Genomic DNA, 26,973 nt, shown 5'->3' with positions numbered 1-26,973 from the left:
TGGAATTCAGCAGAGGAAACATTTCCTGGCGGAAAATGGTCATATGATATATTATGTGGCGGACACTTGTATTTCGGAAATGCTCAGCGTCGAAATGTTTTCTTTTCTGTGTGCTTTTATTATGTCTCCCACCACACAGTGGTGTGGGAGACATATCGATTTACTCCAGTGTGTGTGTGTGTGTGTGTGTGTGTGTCACAAAGCTTGTCCGCACTCTAAATCTAACATTTCTCATCCGATCTTCACCAAACTTGAACAAAATGTGTTTGACCATAAGACCTCGGCCACGTTTGATAACTAGCCAAATCCGCCCAGGCACTTTTGAATTATGGCCTTTGAATTACTGATTGGATCCATTAGTCTAGACCATCCAGAGAACTAGTCATTTTTCAGTGGGCAGCACTGTCACAGAGCTTGTCCACACTCTAATTCGAACAATTCCCATCGGATCGTCACCAAACTTGAACAAAATGTGTTTGAATAATGGCCCTTGAATTAATACTAATTGGATCCATTCATTTAGACCATCCAGAGAAACTAGTCATTTTTCATTGGGCAGTTGTGGGAGACATAAGCTTTTCTCAAAAGCATCTCTAGTTGATTGAAGGTTTGCATTTGTTGCCTACCAGAAAGCGCATGCCATAGCCACAATGCCACAACTACTGTATAGCGCCATCACTGATGCGACAGCGCCACCACTTTTGAAAATACTGGCGTGTTTCATTAAGTACTGCTGATGTTTGCTTGTGAAAGTATCGTACATATTTAGACCATTTGCATGCGTGATAATGTTCTTTGAGTTTGTTTATGCATCAAATTACAGCTCGTATACAGACAGATAGCAATATGTGCGCATCGGGAGAAAAGCTCTTGACACTACAATTTGTAAGATATTTTAATGAAATTACAATCAACCTGGAGTAAAAGTGTTCTTACACAGCACTTTATTCTCCGATTTTTGAAATAAGTTTTATCAATAAAATTATAAAACAGAATGCCAACATTTACAGTTTAAAAGTGGTGATAGCTGCACCATGGGAATGCCGATAGCTCTTTTCCTTATCACCACATTTTGGTGGTGGCGCTAGGGTTTAGTAGCCGCGAAACTGGTGGGTAAAATTTACATATATATTTTATACTTTCATGGATCGACTTTTTTTAAATAGGAGAAGATATGGCCGTGTAAGAACACAGGTTGTTGTTACAGGTTGTCTGTAATTTCGTTTAAATATTACTTGGGCAGCGTTGTCAATTGAGATGCTCAGAAAATGTCTGATTACTCTTGTAAAGTGTATCAGATTTGAATGCTATCGAGTGTGGTAGGTGTATTATAGTGTTATTTCTTCACCACGCTTGCTAAATTGCGATCACCCTGTGTTCCATTCGTATTTTCAGGGGACCCTGGGTTTTTGACGTTTCATTCCTGTTGTTTATTTTATATATATAGGGGGTATTTTTTGTAAAGATAGACTTCTGTGGTCTTATTGATAGAATTTCAGACTCCTGTGATGTTATATTAGACTGCAAGTTATATCTCTTTTCCAAAATATTGGAGGGGCCAAACTATAGTTCGGCCCCCCCACCTATCCTAGCTTTGGGGGGGCCTGGCCCCCGCCGGCCCCCCCCCCCCCCCCCCCCCCCCCCCGGCTCCTACGCCTATGCCCTGGAGATTTTTTTTTCTCAGTCTTTTAACAAAAAGTTGCAAAACTGCACTTGTTATGTTTTAAACATGCTCAGAGATGCTAGAAATCAACTTACCGATGCTCTAAAGGTAACGCCCCTCTTACTTGTATTTTATCACACACAAAAAAATCTGAGGTCCCATTAATTAAAAAAAATAAAAAAAATCGACCTTTAACTAACTACCCTAGCTTTTTTTAGCACGTTACCAGAAACTTTTATGACAACTGCAAAAGCAATGTCACCGGCGTGCAGATTACATATTGCACGTTTTCTTATGCGGATACAAGATAAAAAGTTATTTATAGTCGAGTGTATGGGTTATCGCTACTGCGCAGTGCATCGTCTCGGCGAACTTTTGTACCCAGGAAGAAGTACACCAATTGGAAATATTTGTCATCAAGCGAACATAAAGGTAAATTACTTTAACATGCAACATCAATTTCTTAGTTTTAGAAACTGATGAATATATGTAACTTCTCGTAGTTTATATTAGGTTTAGTTACGTAGATTGTTACATATTTAAGGTAACTTGACATGGACAACCAAGATGGCGACACGAAATAGAGGTTGGTGACATTATTTACTTCTAGAGACGATATACTGCTACAGAGGTCTAAAGATGCATTTTAATCATTTAATACACACATATACTATTGTAAAAATGCATTTAATTTATAAAATTATAAAATCAAAAGTTCTGAAACTCACCATGAAAACTAGTCAATTTTTGTGCGTATTTTGCAGAAAAGTTATGTATCCAAACTGAATATAATTTATATCCTCATATCTTTAATATATTCTTGAGGTGCTCCACCTATGAAAAAAAGAACTTATCCACTGAGTTTTATGCTATTTGCTCTGTAATTTCATCAGTAAATTATAAATTTTATTATTTTGTTGCAAATAAATTCAGTAACAAGGGGCTATCCAAAATATGTTTATCGTAAAACTCTCCCGGTCCTATGAATGGAAAGTGAACCCAAACATTACATTATGTTTTATGACCCTTGCATGTTCAAATGCAGAAATCCTCTAAACTGGCTCTATATTTCTTGGGGGCAACAGAAAATCAAGAAAATGTACTTAATCAATTACTTTAAACATACATTAATTTAGTATGGCCCAAGATCCAACTTTCCATAAAATTTAATGCTAGTCAGTGAAGATTTGACATTGAGGGTTATTCAAACAGTAGCAAACATATTTGAACTAGGACACAGATTGAAAAGATTGTAAACATTTTATAAAATTAAAATACAAACAATGCAAAATTACAAAGAAATGAACACATCACTCAAAACTCTTAATATGTGAGGATGTAAAGTCTCAGAAATACGGACAAAGTAAACTTACATGTACTTTGAACTTTTTAACGACCCTCATACTGCAGGCAGGTTTCAACTTTTTATGGTGTAAAATATAGAAATTTATAATTTACTGATGAAATTACAGAGCAAATAGCATAAAACTCAGTGGATAAGTACTTTTGTTTATAGGTGGAGCACCTGAAGGACATATTCAAAGATGTGAGGATATAACTTTTTTCAGTTTGGATACACAACTTTTCTGCAAAATGTGCACAAAAATTGACTAGTTTTCATGGTTAGTTCCAGAACATTTGATTTTATAATTTTATAAATTAAATGCATTTTTACAATGGTATATGTGTGTATTAAATGATTTAAATGATTTTTAGACCTCTGTAGCAGTATATCGTCTATACGAGTAAATAATGTGACCAACCCCAATTTCGTGACGCCATCTTGGTTGTTCATGTCAAGTTACCTTAAATTACACATAGTCAGGGGCGTAGTTGACATTTTATAAATTGCAGGCCCGATGCGCCGAAGAAGCGACTTTGGTAGTGGAGTATTGGGGTATCCTCACCACGAAAATTTTGAAAAACTAGAGTGTCTGTGTGCATTCTGAGCCATTCTGGTGGAATTCAATAAAAACGCACACAAAAAAAAAACCGATCAAAGTTCAGTTTATAACTAAGTTAACATAACTAAGTATAACTGACCCAACATCGGTATTATTAGTTCCATATCAGTCACACATCAGTATTATTAGTTCCATATCAGTCACACTGTGAGTGATATTGGTTTTCTATTTCTTTTATTGGCATTCAGCAAAACAAAATGAACAGAATTTGTTTGTTTTGAGTGGATATGGAATATATCACATTGACAGTTGATGCAATTAAATATTTTCATGAGCAGGTAGCGCGAGTTATTGTATCAGTTCTCGATGTGATATTCCATATTCCAAATTCTGTTTATTTTTTTGCTGAATGCTAATAAAAGAAATAGCAAACCTATATCACTCACAGTGTGACTGAAAAAAATATGTTCCTGTATTTTGTTGATGGATAAAATGATGCGAATAATTAAATCACTCGTGCTACGTACTCCTGATTTAATTACTAAGCATCCGAAGTTCTGATTATATTTATTCACCGATAAAATGTAGTAAGTCATTATTTATTAAACAGATGCGCATTTCAATAATTATTCAACTGGAAAATAAGCTGTATACGCACTTCAAGATATGCATTTTGTACTATGAAACAGATTTTACAGCACAGTCTAGACTTCCTTAATCAAAAACAATACTTTCAAACTTTAATAAACTTGAAACAGTTTTTGTTTTCAATATGCATTCACGGATTATTGAGGGGCACCGAGGTGTAGGGGTATAATTAAATCAGGGGTTTTCCCCTTCGTAATAGGGGCCGCTGATAGGCCCCTTCCCCTCAGTAAATTTCTTTTAAATCATGCAGTTTTCCACAAAAATTGACTATACATCAGGTTTTTATTTCCCTTTGCTCAAATACCTAGCTATTCCCCCCCCCGTTCCCCCCCCCCCCCCCCCAAAAAAAAAAAATAAATTATAATATCAGGCCTGGGCCCCTTCCCCTCTTGGTAAAGAAAACCTGTAAGTACCATCGGACTCCTAACCCAGAGGTCGCAGGTTCGAATCCCGTCCGCGTAATTTGATCATGACATTCGCAACCCTTTTTTTTCGGCGCAAGTACCGTCTATTTGCCAACATTAATAAAGTTGTGGGGCGATAATTGGCGGGGCGGTGGTATACAAGCGAGAAAAAATTAAAACTACTGGTATCTGTTTTTTTTTTTTTGATCATGGAAACATCTAATAAATACGCTCTATTGACCAGGCGCATACGCCTATACAATTCAAATATAATATGATCTTAATTACATATGTGTATATTGTGTATCCGTTTAGTTGAAGTTTTCTATATATGTAGAAGACATTTCGCATAGATATGCCTCACAAGAACTAAAAATTCTGTCTGCCTAAGTGACAAATTTAAGCAGAAACAAGCAAACAATGAAAGTAAAGCAAGTGTTTTAATACCATGGAAAACAATTATGTAGGTAAACCCTAAACAATTTCAGAGGTATAGTATAAAATCATCAACTGTATTTTTTACAAGTACGTGTTTATGTCTCAAATGAACTGTCCAGCTTTTAACAGTGTTTAAGGTTGGGGGGAAGACCCCGGATGTCTCCTTCAGACATAACTTTAGACATGAACTGATACCTGGATAAAGTCATAAATTGTTCACAAAGCCAACCTGATGGTTTCCTCACAATGAAAAATGAAAAAATAGACATAGTCCATGAGCCAGACCCAGTAATTTTGGCCAGCGGTACCATCCGAGGGGATTAAAGCTAAATGCTATTTTTGGATAGGTAAGCATCTGACAATTCAGAAACTATGTGATAGCATTGCAGTGGTGGTAGCTTTTTGTGAGTTATTAGGCGTGCAGTAACCCCATCCCAAAATAGACTTTCATCAAACTTCTGTTATACATAAGAAGACTTTCTATTTCAAACTAATGGTTCTCTCTTATTATTGACTATATTTGCTTCGAAATTGATAGACAAACAGCTCAGTTTATGTATTTTATAGAACTGTTGTTAACTATTGCTTCTTTAGCGTTTATTGATTGCAGTTACAGACACACATAGACCAGTGCTTAAACATAATTAAAGAACACAAATATTGTTTCATAATATGCAGTAAGAAAGGTATTTTGCTCATTCTTGAACTGATATGACATGTTTAAATACATATAGTATAAGGGAGTAGAATTCTACAGATCATAAAATCAAGTTGCCTGCCATTGGCTGTTGGGGCGCTTGTAATTTACGGCCTATTAATGTGCGTTACCTACTTGTTTGAAATTAATGATTACTTCTATAAATGATATGGAACTGAAACGTATGAATATCGTTAAATCAAAGCAATTTCTAAACTAGTTTTGATATGTTAAATCTATAATTAGACAGCTATTCGCAGGCCATTAGTTTTTAATATCAAAGTCAGCTTGTTGTTATTGTACTTTACGTGACAATACACATGTAGACGCAAAATTCAAAATATGTTGTTTAAACATGATGTTTTACTACCTGATCTATCTAAAAGGTGCATACTCGTGCCTACTTCTGTATCAATGTTCTTATGCTTAAACAGTAAACATGTTTATGCTGCATAATACCAGATGGTATTTTAATACAGTAAAATACGTTACCATAAAATTAAGATTTTCATAATATTTCATATAAGCATGATAAAGTGGTTGTTATTTAGTATGATGTTTAGAAAAGAAACATTTTAACTAATCAATAAAATCATTCTACAATTAGATATATCAAATGTCATGTAAATTAATTGAATGAAGAAGTGTAATTTATTTTACAATATGTTACCGTAGTCGGTAATATGCTGCAGTTATTATTTTCAGTCATTGTATATCATGTCAAGGTTATTCTTTGTTTTCAATAAACAACATTTTCTTTGTATTCAACATACTAGAACATTCTTAGTTATGACTCTTATCACTGTCTGAATCTTATAAGATATCGTCAATATTGGTTAGCTCATAAGTTTCACTGGTTTCGTTTATTTCAGTGTTGCACACTATGTCAACAAGTTTATCAGGAACAATCTTTTTGTCACGCAAGTTCCAGCAATTTTTATCAACACCAGGAAGATAAAAGCTATTCTTATGGGCATGTAGTCAAATATACACATTAAAGAAAAGATTAAGGTCGCTTAATTTTATATCAATAAAACTACAAAAGTACTAATTGAATGTAGAAAAACATTAAGGAATTGTATCAAATTTGAGTCTATTATAATTAGTTTTCCTATTTTTTTACAATAGCTACGCAAATATGTATATTAAAATTTTTGTAGATTAATAAAAGTAAATGAATAAGTAACTGATAGCTGACTGGTCTGATATGGTGGCAACAGGGTCATGTCTATGCCGTCGGAACGATCAGGAACGCTGTCTTGGTTGCCGTTCTTTTTGACAAACATTTCGTAGCTAACCTTGTTGATGTTCCGATATTTTGGATGACCATTATACTGCAAATACAAATGACTCTCCGTCCTCCTAAACGTCGTCGAAGCACACATGTTGACGTCTCACAAGTTAAGCTGTCTGAACATTTGAGTTTTGTTGTCATAATTGCTCATGCAATATTTCCAATTCTGCGGATGTTTTGGTATTTTTGACCAGAAAACGGAAGTGTCGGTGCAGTTTCACGTCGTTTTCTTTCGTCAGACTAGATTGTTTTGGAAAAGCATGTATCTGTAACGAAATCTACTATGACAGCATCGTCATCAATGATGCTAGATACATTTTCAATAGAATGGTTTGATCGTTGCAGCTCGATACTTCCTTCAACGTAATATAATAGTTTGGCTTTGTCTGTATTTGTTTCCGTATTTTGCCAAGGGCACAGGAAATTCTATATCTACATCATGCGCGTTCAACAATTAATATCACGAATAGTCCAGACACATTTCTTTCAGCTTTGAATGGAAACATAATTTTTTCTACAACTGTCATCACTTTTTTACATCCGCATAATCGGCTTTGATTTTCGCAGGTTCCATTTCTTTGTGTGTGGATTTGTTTTCTAAAGTCATGTCTGTTTTTGGTTGTGTAGCTTCAACATATTTAGCTCGCATGCGCTGTGTTAAATAGCACCTGTAGAAAGAAGAACATTTTCTGCTGAAACGTATGATTCTTTTCTTTTCCTTGGCATGAAGGTTGATAGTCTGTTCTATAGTAAGTTTTTCAGCATTCTGTGATGCTTGTACGGCTGATCTAGACACACTGAAGCCACGACCTCTCAAAAGGTTTTTCTGCACAAGGGTGGGTTACTTAAGATTCATCATAAGGAACAGATAGAGAAACGTGGTCTAGTGGATAAGGTGTCGGCCCCAGGAGTCGTGGGTGACTTTTCTATTGACACCAGTACTGGTTTTCCAGGAAGCGGACTCGACAGTGATACCAATAGGCTTGACGCTTTCATTACAATCGAGCTAAAACAAATCAGTATAAACTAACGGATAAGCAGGTAAATACATTGCATCATTCAGATGATTTGACGCAAATGATAGTGGGCACAACTTGTGCCAGACTCCTATATGCACAAGCCCGCCCGCTTAGCTCAGTAGGTAAGAGCGTTGGTCTACGGATCGCGGGGTCGCGAGTTCGATCCTCGGGCGGGGCGTATGTTCTCCGTGACTATTTGATAAACGACATTGTGTCTGAAATCGTTAGTCCTCCACCTCTGATAATTCATGTGGGGAAGTTGGCAGTTACTTGCGGAGAACAGGCTTGTACTGGTACAGAACCCAGGAACACTGGTTAGGTTAACTGCCCGCCGTTACATGACTGAAATACTGTTGAAAAACGGCGTTAAACCCAAAACAAACAAACAAACAAACAAACAAACAAACCTATATGCACATCATGGTCGTTGACATTTGTGGCCTGTAATAATGCCGGTTTATCATGAATGATATCAATAAAGTATATACAGAAGTGTGCCCTTTTCCATGATGTCTCTCTCTGACACTTTTGAAGTGTTGGTACTTTTGAAAGTATTATTTGAACGCTGTTTGACTTTCAACAGATTTTCAAGGCTTGGATTGTCAGCAAGTTCCTTTACTTGTTTACATAAACATCGGTTGAAGGTCAAATAATTATGGTTGAATATATGTGTCATCTGTTAATAAGTAAGTGTCAGAAGATTTCTAACATTTAAACTAAGAATGATAATGTCCCTATGAAGCCATGGTGGGTGTTCCAATGAGTATCTATTTGTTTTCTATTTGTTTAAAACCCAATTTAAAACGTATTACAATATAAACATGTAAAATTATGTTCTTGATTTGTACTGATTTCGGTAACACATATTATTGTAACGTAAAATTCGCACAACTATTGCAATGAGATGGTGATTCACTGCATTCTAGTAAATACCTAGTAAATATCTAGTTCAACAATACAAATTATGTATAGTTATTATAAAATGTTATAATTTTTCCCCGATCTGTGTAGGGTATTTACTTCACTTTAGAAATTTCAGATTTGTAACATTTTGGTAACACAAACTTATACGGAGATTACATCATGGAAAAGTTCCTTCCACCGCAGAAAAAAAAAGTTAAAAGTAACACTATTCAGTCTGTACTTTCAATTATATGAAGAATCATAACATCTTGGTTACTGGGTTATAAGTACGAGTAAAATATCTATAATGGTGGTAATAAAATCACTGTTACGTAAATTCCACTAATTTAGATGTTAACGTGTGCGTGAATGAAATGTTGTTTTAAAGCACATTCAATTCATGGTTAAATAAGAATGTTAATAAACTACAGAATGCACTTTTTCTTAATCATTGTCACTACTACTTTTGCCAAAACTACTGGTCAATGTATTGGAATGTTGGCCATGGTAACACTATTTCATCGTCCTAAATGTTTTTAGGAAACATATTAAATGTCCCGTAAATTACAAAAGCCCTAACAATCAAACGGTATTTATGTAGGAATAAAAAGCATTCAGTATGTACTTTCCGAAAGCAGTAATGTTGAATTCCTTAGGGAAAGCAGGGGAAATGGTACCTCAAGGTCTAACATCTATCTGAAGAAAATCTAATTATGAACTGTAATTATGCTTAATAGTTGTCCATGCTGTTAAGATGTTCTTTATAATTATTATTCTAATTAACATTTATTCAAAGAAGCAAACACAAAAATGTCGAAAATTAGGGAAATATTTTATTTATTTGTTCTTAAATACTTGTTACAAATACATCAATTATTCAAACTGAATAGCATATGTTCCATAATTCGTATGTCTACATTGGATATTTTAACTCACCTGACCTTGTATCTAAGTGTAGGTATATAACATGATGATATCACACCAAAAGCTACCGTCGATACCTTGCTATCATATATTATCTTACTCCAGGGTTGTATACCTTTCCAAAAATCACTATGAGAATTAATCCCCCGAGATGGTACCAATCAACCCTATGGCTCATGTACTAACACCTGCGAGGTTTCGAACATACAAAGATACAAGCGGATACAAGCTAAAGACTATGTCACAGAGGTATACTAGATCTGAGTTTCATATTTGAAAATATGAACAGTTACTACATATAGTTTAGGTAACCATAAAGTAACATGTTTATCTGTATCAGCAGTACTATATGCTTTAGGTTTAAAAAAAGACGTATTGCATGTATAGCTAAACACAATATTTGCTGCTATTATAACAAGTTTAGCCAATGATTTATAGTTAATTGACACTAAATTTCAGCATACCGGTACCACTGGCACAAGAACAGAAAGAAAATGCCTCTGTATATGTAATATCACCCACTAGGTGTTCTATAAGAACCATGGTCATGGTTCTTATAGAATACCTAGGGGTTGGGTATAACATGTACAGAGGCATTTTCTTTCTGGTCTGGCGCCAGTGATCTCGAGTAAGAAAACCGTCACTGCTTACGTGATATCGAAGTCTTTATAAATGGTTGCAATAACATCTATCAATCTATATACAGCTCTGAATACAGAAATACTTTTAGCAATTCGCCCAGTTTAAATTTGCATTTGCCAAAATTAGATGTTAACTGACTAAAAAATGTTAAGTTTCCCGTGAGAAAACTTGAAACGTTTGCAATGTGTGCATAGATACATTAATCAAAAACTTGCCAAAATGTTAATGCAGACGCATTAAATTAAACACTGGCGAAGATTTCAAATACGATAAAAACCAAAAAACCTAGTATACCTTTAATGTGCTAGGTAACGTTCCATTCATTGCCTATGTAACCTTGACGTTGTGGAGGATATTAAATAAATAAATAAATAATCATAGTGACAGCTTTGCACACGGTTCGAATATTCGATTTTTGAGTCGGCTAAAGGCTGAAAGCCTTTTGACGAGTCCTTGCTGTTCAGCGATTCTCTAAATGGACCGAATAACACGTGAAGGGATGTAGTTCCATTAGATTTCTCAAACTTCAAACAGTTCACTGCATGAATGAAGTTAAGTTGTGTCAATTCCCTTTGCTATGACCAATATACGATGTAATCTGACATATTTATGACTTGTAATTGTGCAATACTCGAATGTAACTCATTAAGCATAAATGTGCATTTTAAGAATTGCGCAGGCTTACAAAGCTTGGGTAACATCCAGCGAAAGACAAAAAATAGTTCCACAGGGCTCCAGATAAGATGCGTATTAGCGTAAATTACGTATAGAAATAATGCAAATACGCATGTCTAATAATTTCTAAGCGTATAAAAACGTATATAAAATTACAGAAACGCACACAATGCTTTTTTAAAAACAAAATCTGAATCGTCTGGATGCGTTAGGTAACATAGCCGATCAGCCTTAATTCTCCCACATTGAACGTAAACACGCATCGTATGATTTCTATAAACTTTGCGTGGGTTGAATTTTGCAGTCAGTAAACGGATAAATTATCGGAAGAAGAAGCTCTTACTGGTTTGTTTAGTTACTACTGATATTAAAAATGATTTTAATTCTTATTTTTCGAGAAATAAACAAATCGGCGAAACATTAAATTGTATTTTCTTGTAGTTTTTGAAATCGTAAGTAGATCGTCTATCCACCAGTGCCCATGAGTCAACACCCTAAGGATAAATGTTTGTTTTTCCAACACAAGCTCATGAAATATTTTATGTTTTGATACTTTCATAAACTGGAACATGTAGTCATCCTCCATGCAAATTTTTTATTAAATTCTGTGCAGTGATAGTCGAGTAAAATGACAACTGCTAGACGGGGGTGATTTTTTGTACACAATAAAAAGGTGTCCTTGAGTCAACACCCCTCAATATGTCCATTCACTCTGTGTACATAGGGTAATGCACTGATGTTTCAATATCATAAAATCAAAACTAAATACATGTACATCGTCTTTAAAAACACGAAACATTTATGCAATTTTCACAAGTGTTCTTAAAAATGCTGACTTGTAATCAAGACTGGTTGAAATAAATTAGCAATTTCTTAAAAAAATGAAGAAATTCTTAGAAATTAGTTCAAAATCAACAGCCAAGACACATATTCCAGACTTTTCACCACAAATATTATTTGTTTCCTCTATACATCTTTCTCCAAAAGTTTGATAAGAAAAGAAGAAAGAAAACAATAAAACAGCATGGGTGTTGACTCAAGGACAGTGTTGAATCAAGGACTCTTGACGATATGTTTGGCTGCTTTCACGAAACGAAACAACTTTTTTATGAAAAGATTTAAATAAGAGGTAATTTAACCGTAAACTTCAATGTCAGATACTGCCAATTGCTGCTAAATGTCTTCGTATCATCACAATTTGTAAAATATATTGTTGAAATTGGAGAAAAGTGTAGTCGTATCCGGATATAATATTTTGGGTAAATATCGAGCTGTGTTATGAAATTTTAAGAAAAAAACTAAAAACAAACTGAAACTGGTAGACTATACTGTCAGTACATCAATCATTAGCCGACTCAGGTCCTTCAGGCCTTTGATTTCACGTGTGTAGCAGTTAGATGCAGTTACCCAAACCGCAATAGTGTTAGGCCCCTTTGGGGTGAGCGGGTCTTGGCAGTTGTACAATAAAATATATCATAGAATGACACAGTGTTTCAGTGACACAAATATTTTGAAACATAACCATACATCTACTGTTACTATTGATGTCTAATGTACGAAAACAGGGAATATATTGTGTAGAGCAATTCACAAACCTCTGATTCTTCAACGTTCTAAGTCTAAGCCGTGCTTGAGCGATACACAGTTTCATGGTCAAGTTAATTAGGACTCTAAATTGTAAATAAAGTATACGAAAAATGTTTGTATTCCTCAAAATATCCTGGGCTGCTCGAATTGCAGTTTTTGCTTTAAGACAATGTCACGATCCATGCCATTAAGCATGGGCGGTGTGCTAAACGTTGAATTTAAATGATTACCTCCGTAATATGTAGTACAAATGTGACAAACAAAATAGATAAACTCTGGAATATAGCAAGAGAACATCTCTTGCCTAAAACATTCACTAAATCTCAATTTTCTGGGAGATGGAGACCCACTTCCTCACCTACATCATACTCGCAGCATCGCTGCTTCGTTCGTAACTATGCTGCTCATATCTAGCGTACAGTTCAAAACCATCTAGGTACGCTCCCGTTAGTGTCTGATTCATTACCTCCTACAGCCTATCCCCCCCTTACCCTTCGATTTGTATTGCATATTTGGCATTTTTATTTTTTTCACTTTCTCGGATAATCTGCAGGCCCGGGCACCCGGGCCTGCAGTGCCTTATAGAAGCTACGCCACTGAATTAGTCGGCTGTACAGTTTTGTAATAAATCGTGATGATTATCTTGAACTACTTCGCATTTCATGTATTTTCTAGTTGAAGGTCGAACTGCCTTTCAAGGTTAAGTTATTACGCTTCAGCGCATAGGCGTGATACGCACAATAAGTGTAGAATTTTATATATGAAATTTTATAGTTAAAATTTTAACTTCCTGGGGTTTTACAAATGTCTTCATTCTGTTTGCCCTTAGGTTGAATTAATAAGGGTACTTTCGGTTTAAAATAGTTTTATGATTTTATGATAGAGCTATATATAAATCTGGTATAATAATAATAATAATGATAGAGCTATGATACCTGATGATTATGTAAAACCATTTGTCCTGATGCTTTCAAGTATGTCTGAAAAATGTGATGAACATTCTTTGAAAATAAAGTTATAGGTCAACGATTGAATGATTGATACAAACAGCAAATTGTCTTACGTTCTAGATCGATGGATATATTATTGTTTTGTGATAACAGTAAATTTGTCTTGCAACGTCAATGACACGTCCGACGCCAGAAGCACAATAGTCCTAAACACATTTTTGTGCATAACAACATGTGGCCCACGGAATGACGTAGCTATATACCATTGCTTTTTTATTGTAACATTTGTTTTATCAGTTCACAAAAGTTCAAACGAAGATGTAATATAGACGGAGGGTACTGACTTGGATGAACATCGCGCGATGCTTATGAAATTTAAATACGACTTTCTTAAATATAGCAAATATCTGGTACCTTAGATGTGAAGTCGTTGATACCATCTTACTTGTAAACACACTTTATGTGGATATTTTCTTCATGTTTCCTTAAAAATGCTTTACTTTCGATTTCGCTGATGCACGGGATCCCTCTAAGCCGGTGCAATTTTTGCCTCACAGGATCCCCTTGACTCTCTGCCCCGACACGGGATAATAATTTTCAGAATAATTTGTATGTTTAATATATTGATAACATAACACATTAAGCACAGATAGTGCTTGACTCCCTTTCCATGATATCATTGCTATAATTATTGTTGAATTGCTGTTAATAATAGAATTTGGGTCATTTGTGGCTGATTTGGGTTCATTATGTGGATGACTGGGGCCCAGCATCATACATTATGTCATATACAAAAGTTAAAGGGAACCAGATATTTGATAGAGCAAGTGCTCGTTGTAAAACCATATGTTTAAATTAGGACCAATCAGAAACGAGTTCTAAAAATAGCACGTCTGCCTTGGTATAAATAGGTAGATGGATGATAGAGAGCTCGTTCACCCGCCCGCTTAGCTCAGTAGGTAGAGCGTCGGTCTACGGATCGCGAGTTCGATCCTCGGCGGGGCGTATACTCTCTGTGACTATTTGATAAACGACATTGTGTCTGAAACCATTAGTCCTCCACCTCTTATTCATGTTGGAAAGTTGGCAGTTATCCAGGAACACTGGTTAGGTTAACTTCCCGCCGTTACATGACTGAAATACTGTTGAAAAAAGGGCGTTAACCCCAAAAACAAACAAACTGAGAGCTTGTCGGTATCATGCGGTTGAAGAAGACACATCGAGGATTCAACTAATAATTTATCCCAGTACCGTAGCTTGATAAGGAGGCAATTGCAGTTACCCTGTCAGGGCGGATAAATTATTAAAAAGAAGACTTTGGAAGTTCATAAACTAAAGAAGTTTGCAGAATTTCAATAAAGTTTCGAGCTATAGGGCCAGCGCATAGGAGTTTTACCTTAAGGGTAGTTGAATGCTATGTATGATAGCATATATAGGCTGACCATCGGGAAAGCTGAGACAGAGACCCAGAGTTTGGTAATCCACTAAGTTCCAGCTTATAGACGGTTCAGCATTACTGGCGAAGTACAGACAAGGCATCGGGCATATACCTATATGGTGTTTGAATGCTACATGTGATAGCATATAGGCGCTGGGCATACAGGAGTCAGGGCATTCATATAGAGTTGTAACTTCAATTAAGAGGACAGAGGCCGAGCATCTATAGGACTCGTATGTTGTTGATTCAAAGACATTGTCTGACGGGAACTTCAACAAAACGACCAGTCAAGTATAGAGTCTCCAGTCTATATGGGTTTGAGCTAATTGAAAATTGATATTTATGAAAAACATTTAGTGATTTGTCTGATCCCTGAAATTGTCTAGCTCATAATTAAAATCATTTACGAATCATTGGTACACGAATCATCTTGGCAAGGTAGCCAGAGGAAAATTCTGTATATATATGAGATATTTGGCCTCACCGTCTATACGTTTTAACAAAGGACATTCTATTTCGTTTGTCAACTAGTCTAAGTCATAGTCACGTTAGTGATAGGACCAATTTCATTATTCAAGATACTAGAGGCGTAGGCACTTCCTTGGGTCATATAACCGTATCCTGACAGAAACCTCTTCGACAAAATTTTCTATTGGCACCGGTACCCTCAACTTCAGTGTCAGAATTTTGAGATGTTATTTTTATTGAAAACAAAATCTGTTTCTAAAGGTATAGATCATGTTGTTTTTACTTACCTTAATATGCTTTTAAATTGAAAATAAAAAAATAGAAATTTCACATAACATTCATATTTAAATTTTCTTATTAAATTAACTGATACCTAAGGAAGAGCATTAGTGCCAGGTGTATGTCATTTATTAACTTGAAATTTCGAGTTATTAAGTTGAAATTTTGAGTTACTAAGTCGAAATTTTGAGTTACTTATCTCACAATTTCGAGTTATTATGTCGAAATTTCGAGTTACTATCATAATGTTGAGATTTCGAGTAACTTATCTTGAAATTTCGAGTTACTAACTACAATTGTTTACGTTGATGTATAGGTCCTGGCCAAGATTATGTACCTGGTGTAGTCATTGGGTAGCCCTACAGGGATATTATTATTATGTGGAAATTGGCTACGTGATTAGAATTGATAGAAACTGATAGATTTATTGCAGTTTTGCTGTAAATATGGATAAAGCCTAAATATATCACATTTTCACTGTTTTGGGTGTATATTTTTCAAAAACTGCTTGTTTGTAGCCAAAAGATTGCTAATTTCTAGCAGTCAGAGGTAAATTGACAATATTTAACAGTGAATGTGTAATTAATATAAAAATCAGAGTGGAAAATGACAAAAAAGGGTAGAACTAGGATACAGTTAAGATAACTGATTGGTAATTATGAAAAAAAAACTAAAGATGGTTATGTCGCGACAGCTATTTTTGACAAGGTTTGACGCGTTGTCTTACGTTACTGAAAATACCATAAAACCTTAAAAACTGATGGTTTCAAGCTAAAACCTTGTAGTGTTTTTCATGCATTAGGTTGCGTGTACATTTCAAGTGAAACTGGCACAATTTTTTTTAAGAAAAACTTTTCTTATAGGTATACAGACACTAAATAGGAAAATGGCGCGAAGAAAAATGGTAGTCGCACATATTGGAGGATTCAAATAGTCCACAGATTTTTTTTGCTCTTTGCTCTGTAAAGCTATTTTCCTAATTTTCTTTGTATTTTTTTTTACTGAATTCACATGACAGATCTATGCTTAACATGTAGGTAGCATGTGAATAATGAAAAAGCATAATAAAATAATAACATGCCAGAATTTGTCATGGAAATTTAAATCATACACCACCACTACAATTTGGGGTCTCATTTTTAAGCTGATTTTGCAATTTGTGTGTTTGACTAAAAATAGTTTATATAGAATAAATAAGAACAGCTATTTAGTGAGTTGGAACGTTCTATGAGCACCTCCATAATTGTATAACTACTTCACCTCCGCTAATAGAGAGTAGTACGATTTGTTGTAGTAGCTACTTACGCGCATTCGATCGTTGCATGTGGTTGTATTCATCAACTTTGATGAAGTTTACATAGAAGTGGAGACGTGTTTATAAGTCTTTCATAAATACGGTTTTAAAATTCGTTTAGAGTCAGTTTTTTGTTACTACATTATTAAAGTAAAGATTTATATATCGGTGATTCAGGAAGTACTGTGGTATGTGTATTTAGGATATCAGTAAAACATACAGACAAGTTGATAATTAGTGTCTCGCCTATACCGACGTTCAACTTCCCATAAGTATAAGTCTATCACATCATTTGGGAGAGCAGTGCACATAAATGGACATCCTGTCTTCAAAATTAAATGAACATAATCAATGCTTTTTGCATGTTGGAATAACAACAAGTCGCCGTTCGACTAATCAATTCGTGCAGAAAAGTTATAAAATTGCATGCATGAATTAATGAAAAACAAGAAAATTCTTTAATATATGTGCGAAGCCTACATACTACATACGTCGCACAAGCTTCTGTTTTTCTGTTTGGCTTGGAAAGATCCAATAGCAAATGATTAATACATCATTGTGTATCTTTAGAGTAAACTGTTCAATTGTATTACATGTATTCCTTAATAAATTTACATACGGTATGACTCTAAGAAACAAATACAACTACAATGTTGGTATACTTGTTGTTTCAGATGATATATTCTTACCCTTCTTTTAAGTTCATATGAATTTTATATATAGGTTAATATGTATAGAAATTACAAACAAATACATAAAACGAAAACAAAAAAGTGCAAGTTTTCGTGGTAATGGGCTGCGCAAACTACTTGCGCAACCGTTAGTATCGCCTAGCGCCATCCCATCCCTGACAATTTGTCAACTGAAACAGCAATGTTTTGTTGCTTATTTCGTGAAAATTATGTTACATCATTCTGCTAAAATCAGGCATAAATTTCTTTATAAAAAGTCAGTCGCTTCTAAATACTTTTAACCTTCCGAAATAACATCCGTTTTAAAAACTCTCTAGAACGTGGACACAATGTAAAATTGTAACACAACGGACCTGAATTAGGTATATCGTCCGTAGAATAATGTACATATTACACCAACTATTTTATGCTAGTTTGATGAATTATAAAGAATTATTATATCCAATCACTAGATCTTACGCGTCTGATCCGATTTCTTAAAGTAAAAACTGAAGTTTTAACTTTATATAATTGCCCTGACTCCTGGATGCTCAGCGCCTTTATGCTATCACATGTAGCATTCAACTACCATACATATATGTATATCCTCAATGCCTTCGCCAATAACGCTGAACCTCGTCTATAAGCTGGAACTCTCCTACTATCTCAGTAGATTAACATACTCTGGGTCTTTGTTTCAGCTCTCCGATGCTCAGCCTATATTTGCTATCGTCTATAGCATTCAACAACTGTTAAGGTAAAAGTCCTATGCGCTGGCCCTATAGCTCGAAACCTTTTTGAAACGCTGCAACTCATTTTTAGTCCATGAAGTTCAAACGTCCTCTTAATAATTTATCCGCCCTGACAGTGTAGTTGCAATAACTTTCTTATCAAGGTACTGGAATAAATCATTATTTGAATCTTCGATGTGTCTTCTTCTATCGCTGGATACAGAATGATCTCTCTGTCATCCATCCACCTATTTATACATTAACAGACGTGAGCTTTGATTCGTGCTATTTATAGAACTTGTGTCTGATTGGTCCAGATTTGTACATAGTATTTCACAACGGGTACTTGCTCTAACAAATATCTGGTTCCCTTTGACTATTGTATATAACATAATGTGTGATGCTGGGATCCAGCTATCAACAAAATGAACCCAAATCAGCTACAAATGACCCAAATCCTACTATCAACAGCACTTCAACAATAATTATATCTATAATAGCATGAAAAGGGAGCCAAGCCCTCTCTGTGCTTATGTGTTATGTTATTAATACATCAAATATACAACTATTCTGACACACGGTGATATTTGTTGCAAAGGATTGCAGAAAAAAGGTCAAGATAATTAGTGGACACTGAGTTTGTCAGCCGATGACAAGTCAAGCTCTAAAGTGGTAAAGATAAATTGTCTATTTATTATGGTGACATCTGAAAGGGTTCGCTCGTGAGACACCTCTGCCTTGAACAAATCTACATCCTGAATCATATCGTTTTATACCAGACGACTGGAAGGTGGCAATCGCTAACTCTTCTTTACCTCGCTGGCGGCTTACTTGGCCTACCTCGCACGTTTGTAACGGTCCGTTATATATTTATAACCTATACCTATATTATGTGTGGTTTGATACATCTACAGCCGGAAATAATTGTCGCTTGCTCTATACAAATTCTGTCATGGGGGGAGATACATTTGAAGAATCATTTTTCTTCTGTCTTGGTGAATCTAATCATAGCTCTGAATATGTCGGGAAGCACAGAATAAATGTGTACTAACACTAAAAATTGGCTGTTTTTTTTTTAACAATCAACTAACTGTAACAACAGTTACTGCATGGCATTTAATTATGAATATAACTCATAAATGCAAACTTAATTTATACATTTAGTATAGATAGATATGTTTGATGAGGAAATAAGTATATATATTTAGTGAAAAATGGTCATTGGATATTTTGAAGGAAATTAAATGTAAACATGGCCAGCATTCCAAAACATTAGCCAGTAGTTTGGCAAAAGTAGTCTCCCTTGAATATACACGGATCGCAAACACGATAACGTTTATCGATAAACAGTTATGCTATAGATTTGTATAGGAAAATATATTGCAAACATTAAAAATATTTCTATCGTTATATTTAACGAAATTTTATAACCTCATGAAGTAATCTTCAGTTTTTGTCCTTTATTTCAATGTATTTTTATCGATGTTGTACAAAACCTTATTGCTTCCATTTTTCTTTGAAGTTGATGACTATAGCTTCTATGTATTTCTATACAGAAATGTGGCAAAAATCGGTTATGTCAAGTTTTAAAAGGCTATAAAAATATTTTCTATCAAAACGACATTATTTTATAACCTCGTGAAGTATTCTCTATTGTCTGAACATTGTCTGGGTATTTTTTATTTTAAAATTGAATAATGACAAATTGCTTCCATTTTAATTTGAAAATGAAGTAATCGCAATCTTAAGCACGCTTTTCACATACATTTACTTGACGGTATACGGCATGGTGTATCAATGTGTTGCATATCCGTTCAAGCGTTTTATTTATTTATTTTTTATTTATTTATCCGTCACTTGTGCCGATTATATATTTTGTTTGATATTATGATTAAAGGTAAAACATTTTTGGATTGGCAAACTTTAAGTCACATCTTTAATTCGAAAATTGGTCTTAAAACGTCCGCATAAAATTAAAGACTGAGGCAATTAAAATTAATTCTATGTAATTACTGTACAAACTGTGTGCCGGCATAATTTTTGACGATATTACAATAAAACATACCTGAAACAAAATGTTCGTTAATTGAAATATTTCGCGAAAATTTTGTATTAGATTCACATAACTCGTATACATATATGTATATATATGGGCCTAATATGTTACATACAACCGTGGCTTCTTTACGTTCATTGACCACTGCATGTACGTAACAGTATAAATTAAAAATTAATGGTGATTTTAATTGTGATGATAATGTGATTAATTTACCTGTGCGTGCATTTCCGTGTTATATGCAACTTACTATTTAAATTGAAAAACACACAAGTATATATTTATTAAATACAATGATCACGTTCGCCGGTATATGACCTTTTTCATGTATCAGTACAAAGACATGTTTTTAGTTTTCACTATATCTGTGTTTTATTATTATAACTATATTATTATTATTATTATTCTACATTCAATAAAGGAAAATTAATTCCTACTCCACAAATCTTCATGGTCCAATAGGAACCCTTGTTGTGCAAACTTGCCCATCAATTAGCGACTATTACATAATCGCTGATAAGCAGCAGATGAGACGGGGGTTCTATATTGGATTAGCGTGGGTGACACTTCTCTACCCATATGCGTGACAAATGTTTTATGGTCTTACTGCGAATATTGTAAAACATTTAAGTTTTATTGCAATACTATAATTTTAATAGCAAATAGATATTTTAGATTAATTGTAAAATGTAAGATAATATGTGTTTTAACCTATTATAAAATGTGGGATTTTTTTAACAAATGTACATTATAGTCTCTTGCAAATCTTTATAATTTGGCGTTTTGGTACAATGTTAATATAGATCTTATATGTATGTATGTATAATATAAATGTGCACAAAGATGAGACTCAAATGAAATGTTGAACTTATATAGTAGTGGATCTAGGCATTTAAAAATCACACGACACTAGAAATTGCCAAAATTGTATATTTGTGTTTAATTCACATTAGGTTGTATTGTTCAGCTGTTTAAAACTATTCTGAAACCTAAACGGCCTATTGATACGTGGATGAGCTTCAAATGCAATTGAATTTAACATCCATTGTTTTATACATGTTTCAATTTCAAAACATCCATTGTTTTATCTATGTTTCAATTTCAAGTTCCTCCTGGTCTTGGAACATGTACAAAAGGAAACAGTCGTTATTAGTTTATCAAGTGAGGAGCACGAGTATAATACTCCTTTTGTCTTTTTTTCAGGCATTTGAGCTTTTTGCAAGAATGGAAATGAAGATTAGTGAGATATTGCCATGACAAACGTAATAAACTACTTGCGGAAATAAACTTGTTAAAATGAGATGATTTTATAATTACCATAGCACTGTTTATTTGTGAAACTTGTCTGTTATTTGATATGGCTTCCGCTTCATATAGCGCTAAACTGTCCGAATCCAAATACACCAATTGGGTTAAGGCTGGATTAACTGTTCTTTTTACTAAAGAGGGTATTGAACCTTTCGTTGATGATGAAATAAAAGAGTTCCAGCAAAAATGTTTGACTGACATTTGCAACAATAACGGACTACCTGTTGGTTCCACATGTTTCAGCTGCTGTACAGAAAACGTTGTTGTTTGTCCAACACACAGAATCTGTAACTCAGGACGCGGAAGATGTCGTTTTCATAGAAATACTGCAACACAGTATCTCCCTAATGGTTGCCCGAATAAGATATGTCATAGCTTCAAAAACGAAATCCAACATGCTCACCGATTCTTCGGACCGTCTTACAAAAACACTGATGCTACTCAGTGGTGCAGCAATTCTTGGGAAGTGGCTAAATGTTTCATGCCACCAGATGGGTACAAGGATGCGACAAGTGCTGCAGGAACAGACTTTAATGGCATCAACAGTGTAATCATCAACTGCAAACGCTTTCAGTCAAAGATCAATGATAACCTTGGTATCAAAAACAACATTTTTGAGAAGGTAATGTCTTCATCATGTTATTGAAACCGAATTTGAAGCAGATATTTTTATGTTCACCGAGTATTCGATTTCTATTTGTCATAATTGTGCACGCTGATGTTTTATGTCTAATCAATGATGCGCGGTATCAATGTTCAAAAGAATTAAAGCAGCGTGTAAATTGTGTTGATACGTTAAATTCATTTCAAAATACAATATCACCAGTATATTTAATGTTATTTAGGGTAGAGATATCGGCAGAGCTGTTCGACATTCCCAAACTTTGGAAGTGGAAGATACAGACTTAAACCAGTACTTCACTGACTTACAGACTTTACTTTCTGATCCTGGATATTTGACTGCTGATGCAGCTGCAAATAATGCTAGAAAGAAATTAAAAGAGGTTGGTAAATGCTGAAGAGCTTTTACTTGATTTTGTCTTTGTTTTGTTAAATATATCGCGTTTAATACACGAGGGTATACCTCAAATACAAGCAAACGTATAGCAGTGTAACTATTTGAAAAATAAAGCAATTGAAAACAGTTATGAAAATATTAAGCATCCGTATTATCAGATTAGGACACATGGAAAATAAAATGTTTAAATTAAAAATGATTCACTGAATATTGTATTTCTAACACCAGCTTGGCATGAGTGCAAATATATATCAAACTTTGTACATCAAGCGCCTACTTCACCGATTTACATTCGGAACATTTCTACACGTTTCGGGCTTTATCGTATTGAACCGTCCAAATACGGAAAAAATACAGGACTTTATTGGCTAAAAGACCGATTCCAAATCGGCATATTCTTTGAAAAGTTCGAAGCCGAAGCATTGATTTTTTTATTCTAAATCATTTTAGTACATTAATTTTTAAATTTTAGATAATTGTAACTAATTGTCCGTCTTAATCAAATAAATTACCAGTCATTGCAACCGGGATGTAAATTAATGAAGTACGTTTTTAAAGCGAAAGTTGTTGCAAATTAATCTCGTTTGCAATGAAAAGTTGCAATAAATACTCTTAGATTCTTCGGAAATCAAATTATTTTTTATATTTTAAAAGGCAGTGCCTAGAGAACCGGAATCGGTTCCCTAGACAGCGAACTTATTCGTCCGGAACCGGTTCTCTAGCCAAAGTACCGTGCATAGGCTAGGGAACCGGAATTTTATTTCTGTGCATAATTTACCTTGTTTCTTTTGGTAAGTATCTGCATATTATTATCTTGATTATTTTTACCATGCCCTTGGATTTATCTGCGTTTACTGTGTCTCCAAATGTGTACTCGCCGCATACCGTGTCCGCCATATTAGAATGATGTAAACTAGTACGAATGAATTCGAAAGCCGCGTCCCCTCAAGATTATATATATAATGAATACATTAAAAGTTCTAAAGAGTTATCCTTATCTATTGTGACTTTTTATAATAAGATCTTTGAGTCAGGTATTTTACCAAATTGTTGGTTAATTGGGACTAATATTCCAATATATAAGAAGAAAGGGTCACCCCGGGATCCAGTAAATTATAGGCCAATAACTTTACTTAGCTGTTTAGGTAAACTCTTTACTTCTATACTCAATGAACGAATTAATAACTTTTTGTTAAGTAATAGTATCCTAAACGAAACTCAGGCTGGCTTTAGGTCAAAATATTCAACAGCTGATCATGTTTTTACTTTAAAATTTTTAATTGACAAAGTTAAAGCACAAAAGAGCAGGTTGTTCTGCTCTTTTTTGATTTTTCAGTTGCCCTTTGATAACATATGGCGGATAGGTCTCTGGCGAAAACTACTAAAGACATTAATGGTAATTTAATTTTTCAGATTATCTACAATATGTACCAAGATATTAAGTCCTGTGTATCTGTCAATAACAACATTTCTCTATTTTTCAAAAGCTTCGGTGGGGTCAGACAAGGGGAAAATCTTTCTCCTATCTTATTTTCTATCTATCTTAATAATTTAAAAGAGTACTTAGCTGCAAACAACCAAGGTATTGATATTGAGAAAATTGATGATATTAGAATAACTTATTTAAAATGGCTTGTTTTGTTATTCGCAGATGACACTAATAATTAGTGAAAATCAAGATACATTTCAAAGTCTACTTAATGACTTTAACGATAATTGTGACCAGTGGAAAATGACCATAAACATGAATAAAACAAAAATAATTGTTACCAGAAAAATATAAATTCTTTATCAACGGTAAACTTGTAGAAACGGTTAAAGAGTATAAACACCTTGGTACTTTGTTTTCATCATCTGGCAGTTTTCTAAATGCTCGAAAATTGATTGCAAGTCAGGCAAATAAAGCCATGCACATGCTTTACACTAGAATTTATGACTTGGATTTGCCACTAGACATTCAGTTGAAGCTTTTTGACCAAACAGTTTTACCAATCCTCACATATAACTGCGAAATTTTGGGTTTTGAAAACCTGGATTTGATCGAAACAATACATAATGATTTTCTTAGAAAAAATACAGAAAGTAAAAAGAGCACGCCACTCTATATGTTGTACGGGGAGTTGGGTCGGTATCCACTTGAAATTATTGTCAAAACAAGAATGATTGGCTACTTGTGCAAACTACTGACAGGTAGTTCCGATAAAATTTCACGAATATGTTATGAAAATATGCTCAGTTCTACTACTAACTACAAATGGTTGAATTGTATCAAAATATTTTAAATCAAACTGGTAAAACATATAATTATATTTGGACGTACTAGAGAACAATAAACTTGACTCATACTGAAAAAAAATGTTAAGAGAACACTTATTGACCAGTTTATTCAGAAATGGCACGGGCAACTTGCAAATTCTTTAAAACGGTATTAACTACAGACTATTTAAAAGTGAAACTAAATTTGAATCATATTTAAGTATACTGCCAGACAAACTCCGTTACTCACTTTTTCATTTTAGGACGGGAAATCATAGGTTTTCTGTAAAATCGGACGGTGGCGTTACTCAAACCTCCCATATGAAGCACGCAAATGTAATTTGTGCAGTCTGAATGAAGTTGGCGATGCGTTTCACTATCTTATTGTATGCCAATTTTTTTTGCATCCAAAGAAAACGCTGAATACCAAGTTATTACTACAGGATGCCGAATACTTTGAAATTCAGGGAATTGCTTTCATAATCCAAATTAAGAATATTATCTTCAAAGAATTAGCATTTTCCTTTCATAAAATATTCCCATGAAATAAAGTCCCTTTTTATTTCCTAATTAGCTACGCTCAAACGTAAATAAACTGTTTATCCCATAATCAAAGTAAATCGAGAGAAGAAAGGAGAACAAATACATAAATGCATTTTAGGATTTGTTATCTGCATTGTCATGTATCCACATTATTAACAAATTTCTAGCTTTTACACAACACATCATGCATGTATTTAACACTATTTTTTTAAACTGAGCGAAAACTGCACATACAAATGAACTGCAAAAACCTTCTTTATAATAATATCCTGTTCAACTGAACTTCAATCATATAAAATATCAGTTTTCTTTAATTCACTGTATGGTAACTACACCGGTAGCCGTGTGTTTGGATCTGTCCAATATGGCTTCTCCAAAGTAAAAAATGTCAAAAACATCACGTAAGTTATGATATTTTTTACGATTTAACACACATTTCTACATAAAGATTTCTTACGTTTTCAGTTTTCATTCTAAGTTTCAAGTTATTCGATATAAAAAGATAAGATCATTCCAGTGTTATTACTAAGTGATAAAACGTGCAGATTATGGGAATCAAGAAGCGAAAACGAAACTTTTAAATGATGTTATCAAACCTCTTGTGATTGTATCATCACATAAATCAGTTAAGAAGAAAGAAAAAACATTTTCACATATCTTGCCATACGTCTCTTAACCGAAAATATGGTATTTTTGCGAAGAAATACTATCGTAAGTCCATCGCATGTATCAACTGTGTAACGGTTTGGATACAAGTAATTGAAAAACAGTTAACGGTTTGGATTTAGTATATGCACCGGTTTGGACAGTACCTTAATTCAAATTCCTGCACGAAAAATCGGTATCAAAGTTGATAAAACCAGAAACAACCACATCTATCTCCTTCATTTATTTCTGAGATATCAGAGGTAAACTTTTGTATAGATTGCATAAAATCTAGAGAAAGAAAAAAACTGAAGGTCATAAAACAAAATATCTAAACCAAAAGGAAAAAACTCTGTATAAACGATCCCAAATTAACACTGTACCTACTGTATTTATTTTTTGTTACCTGTGCATAAAAATGTTTTACGTATAATAACGAATTTATTTCCAAGAACATTTTCAAAATGAATCACTAGATATCCTGATAGGTAGGTTAAAACGAGTTTTAAAAAAGCAGC

The 26,973-nt window shown here is 34.2% G+C and overlaps 1 protein-coding gene across 1 annotated transcript in view; it reads left to right on the top strand.

Moving 5' to 3' along the window:
* The first annotated feature begins 1,995 nt into the window (after positions 1-1,995).
* The window catches only part of LOC128548567 (uncharacterized), a 41,833-nt gene continuing 16,855 nt past the window's right edge, over positions 1,996-26,973 (top strand). Inside the window, exons 1-3 of the mRNA XM_053523820.1 lie at positions 1,996-2,095; positions 21,889-22,615; positions 22,839-22,997. Coding sequence (XP_053379795.1) covers positions 22,043-22,615; positions 22,839-22,997 — 732 coding nt within the window. The 5' untranslated portion in view covers positions 1,996-2,095; positions 21,889-22,042. The remainder of the gene's footprint in view (positions 2,096-21,888; positions 22,616-22,838; positions 22,998-26,973) is intronic.

The sequence above is a fragment of the Mercenaria mercenaria genome, chromosome 14 (genome assembly GCF_021730395.1).
Source record: "Mercenaria mercenaria strain notata chromosome 14, MADL_Memer_1, whole genome shotgun sequence".
Taxonomy (NCBI): domain Eukaryota; kingdom Metazoa; phylum Mollusca; class Bivalvia; order Venerida; family Veneridae; genus Mercenaria; species Mercenaria mercenaria.
The sequence above is the reverse complement of the archived record's forward strand: the minus strand, read 5'-3'. Positions and strand labels throughout refer to the sequence as shown.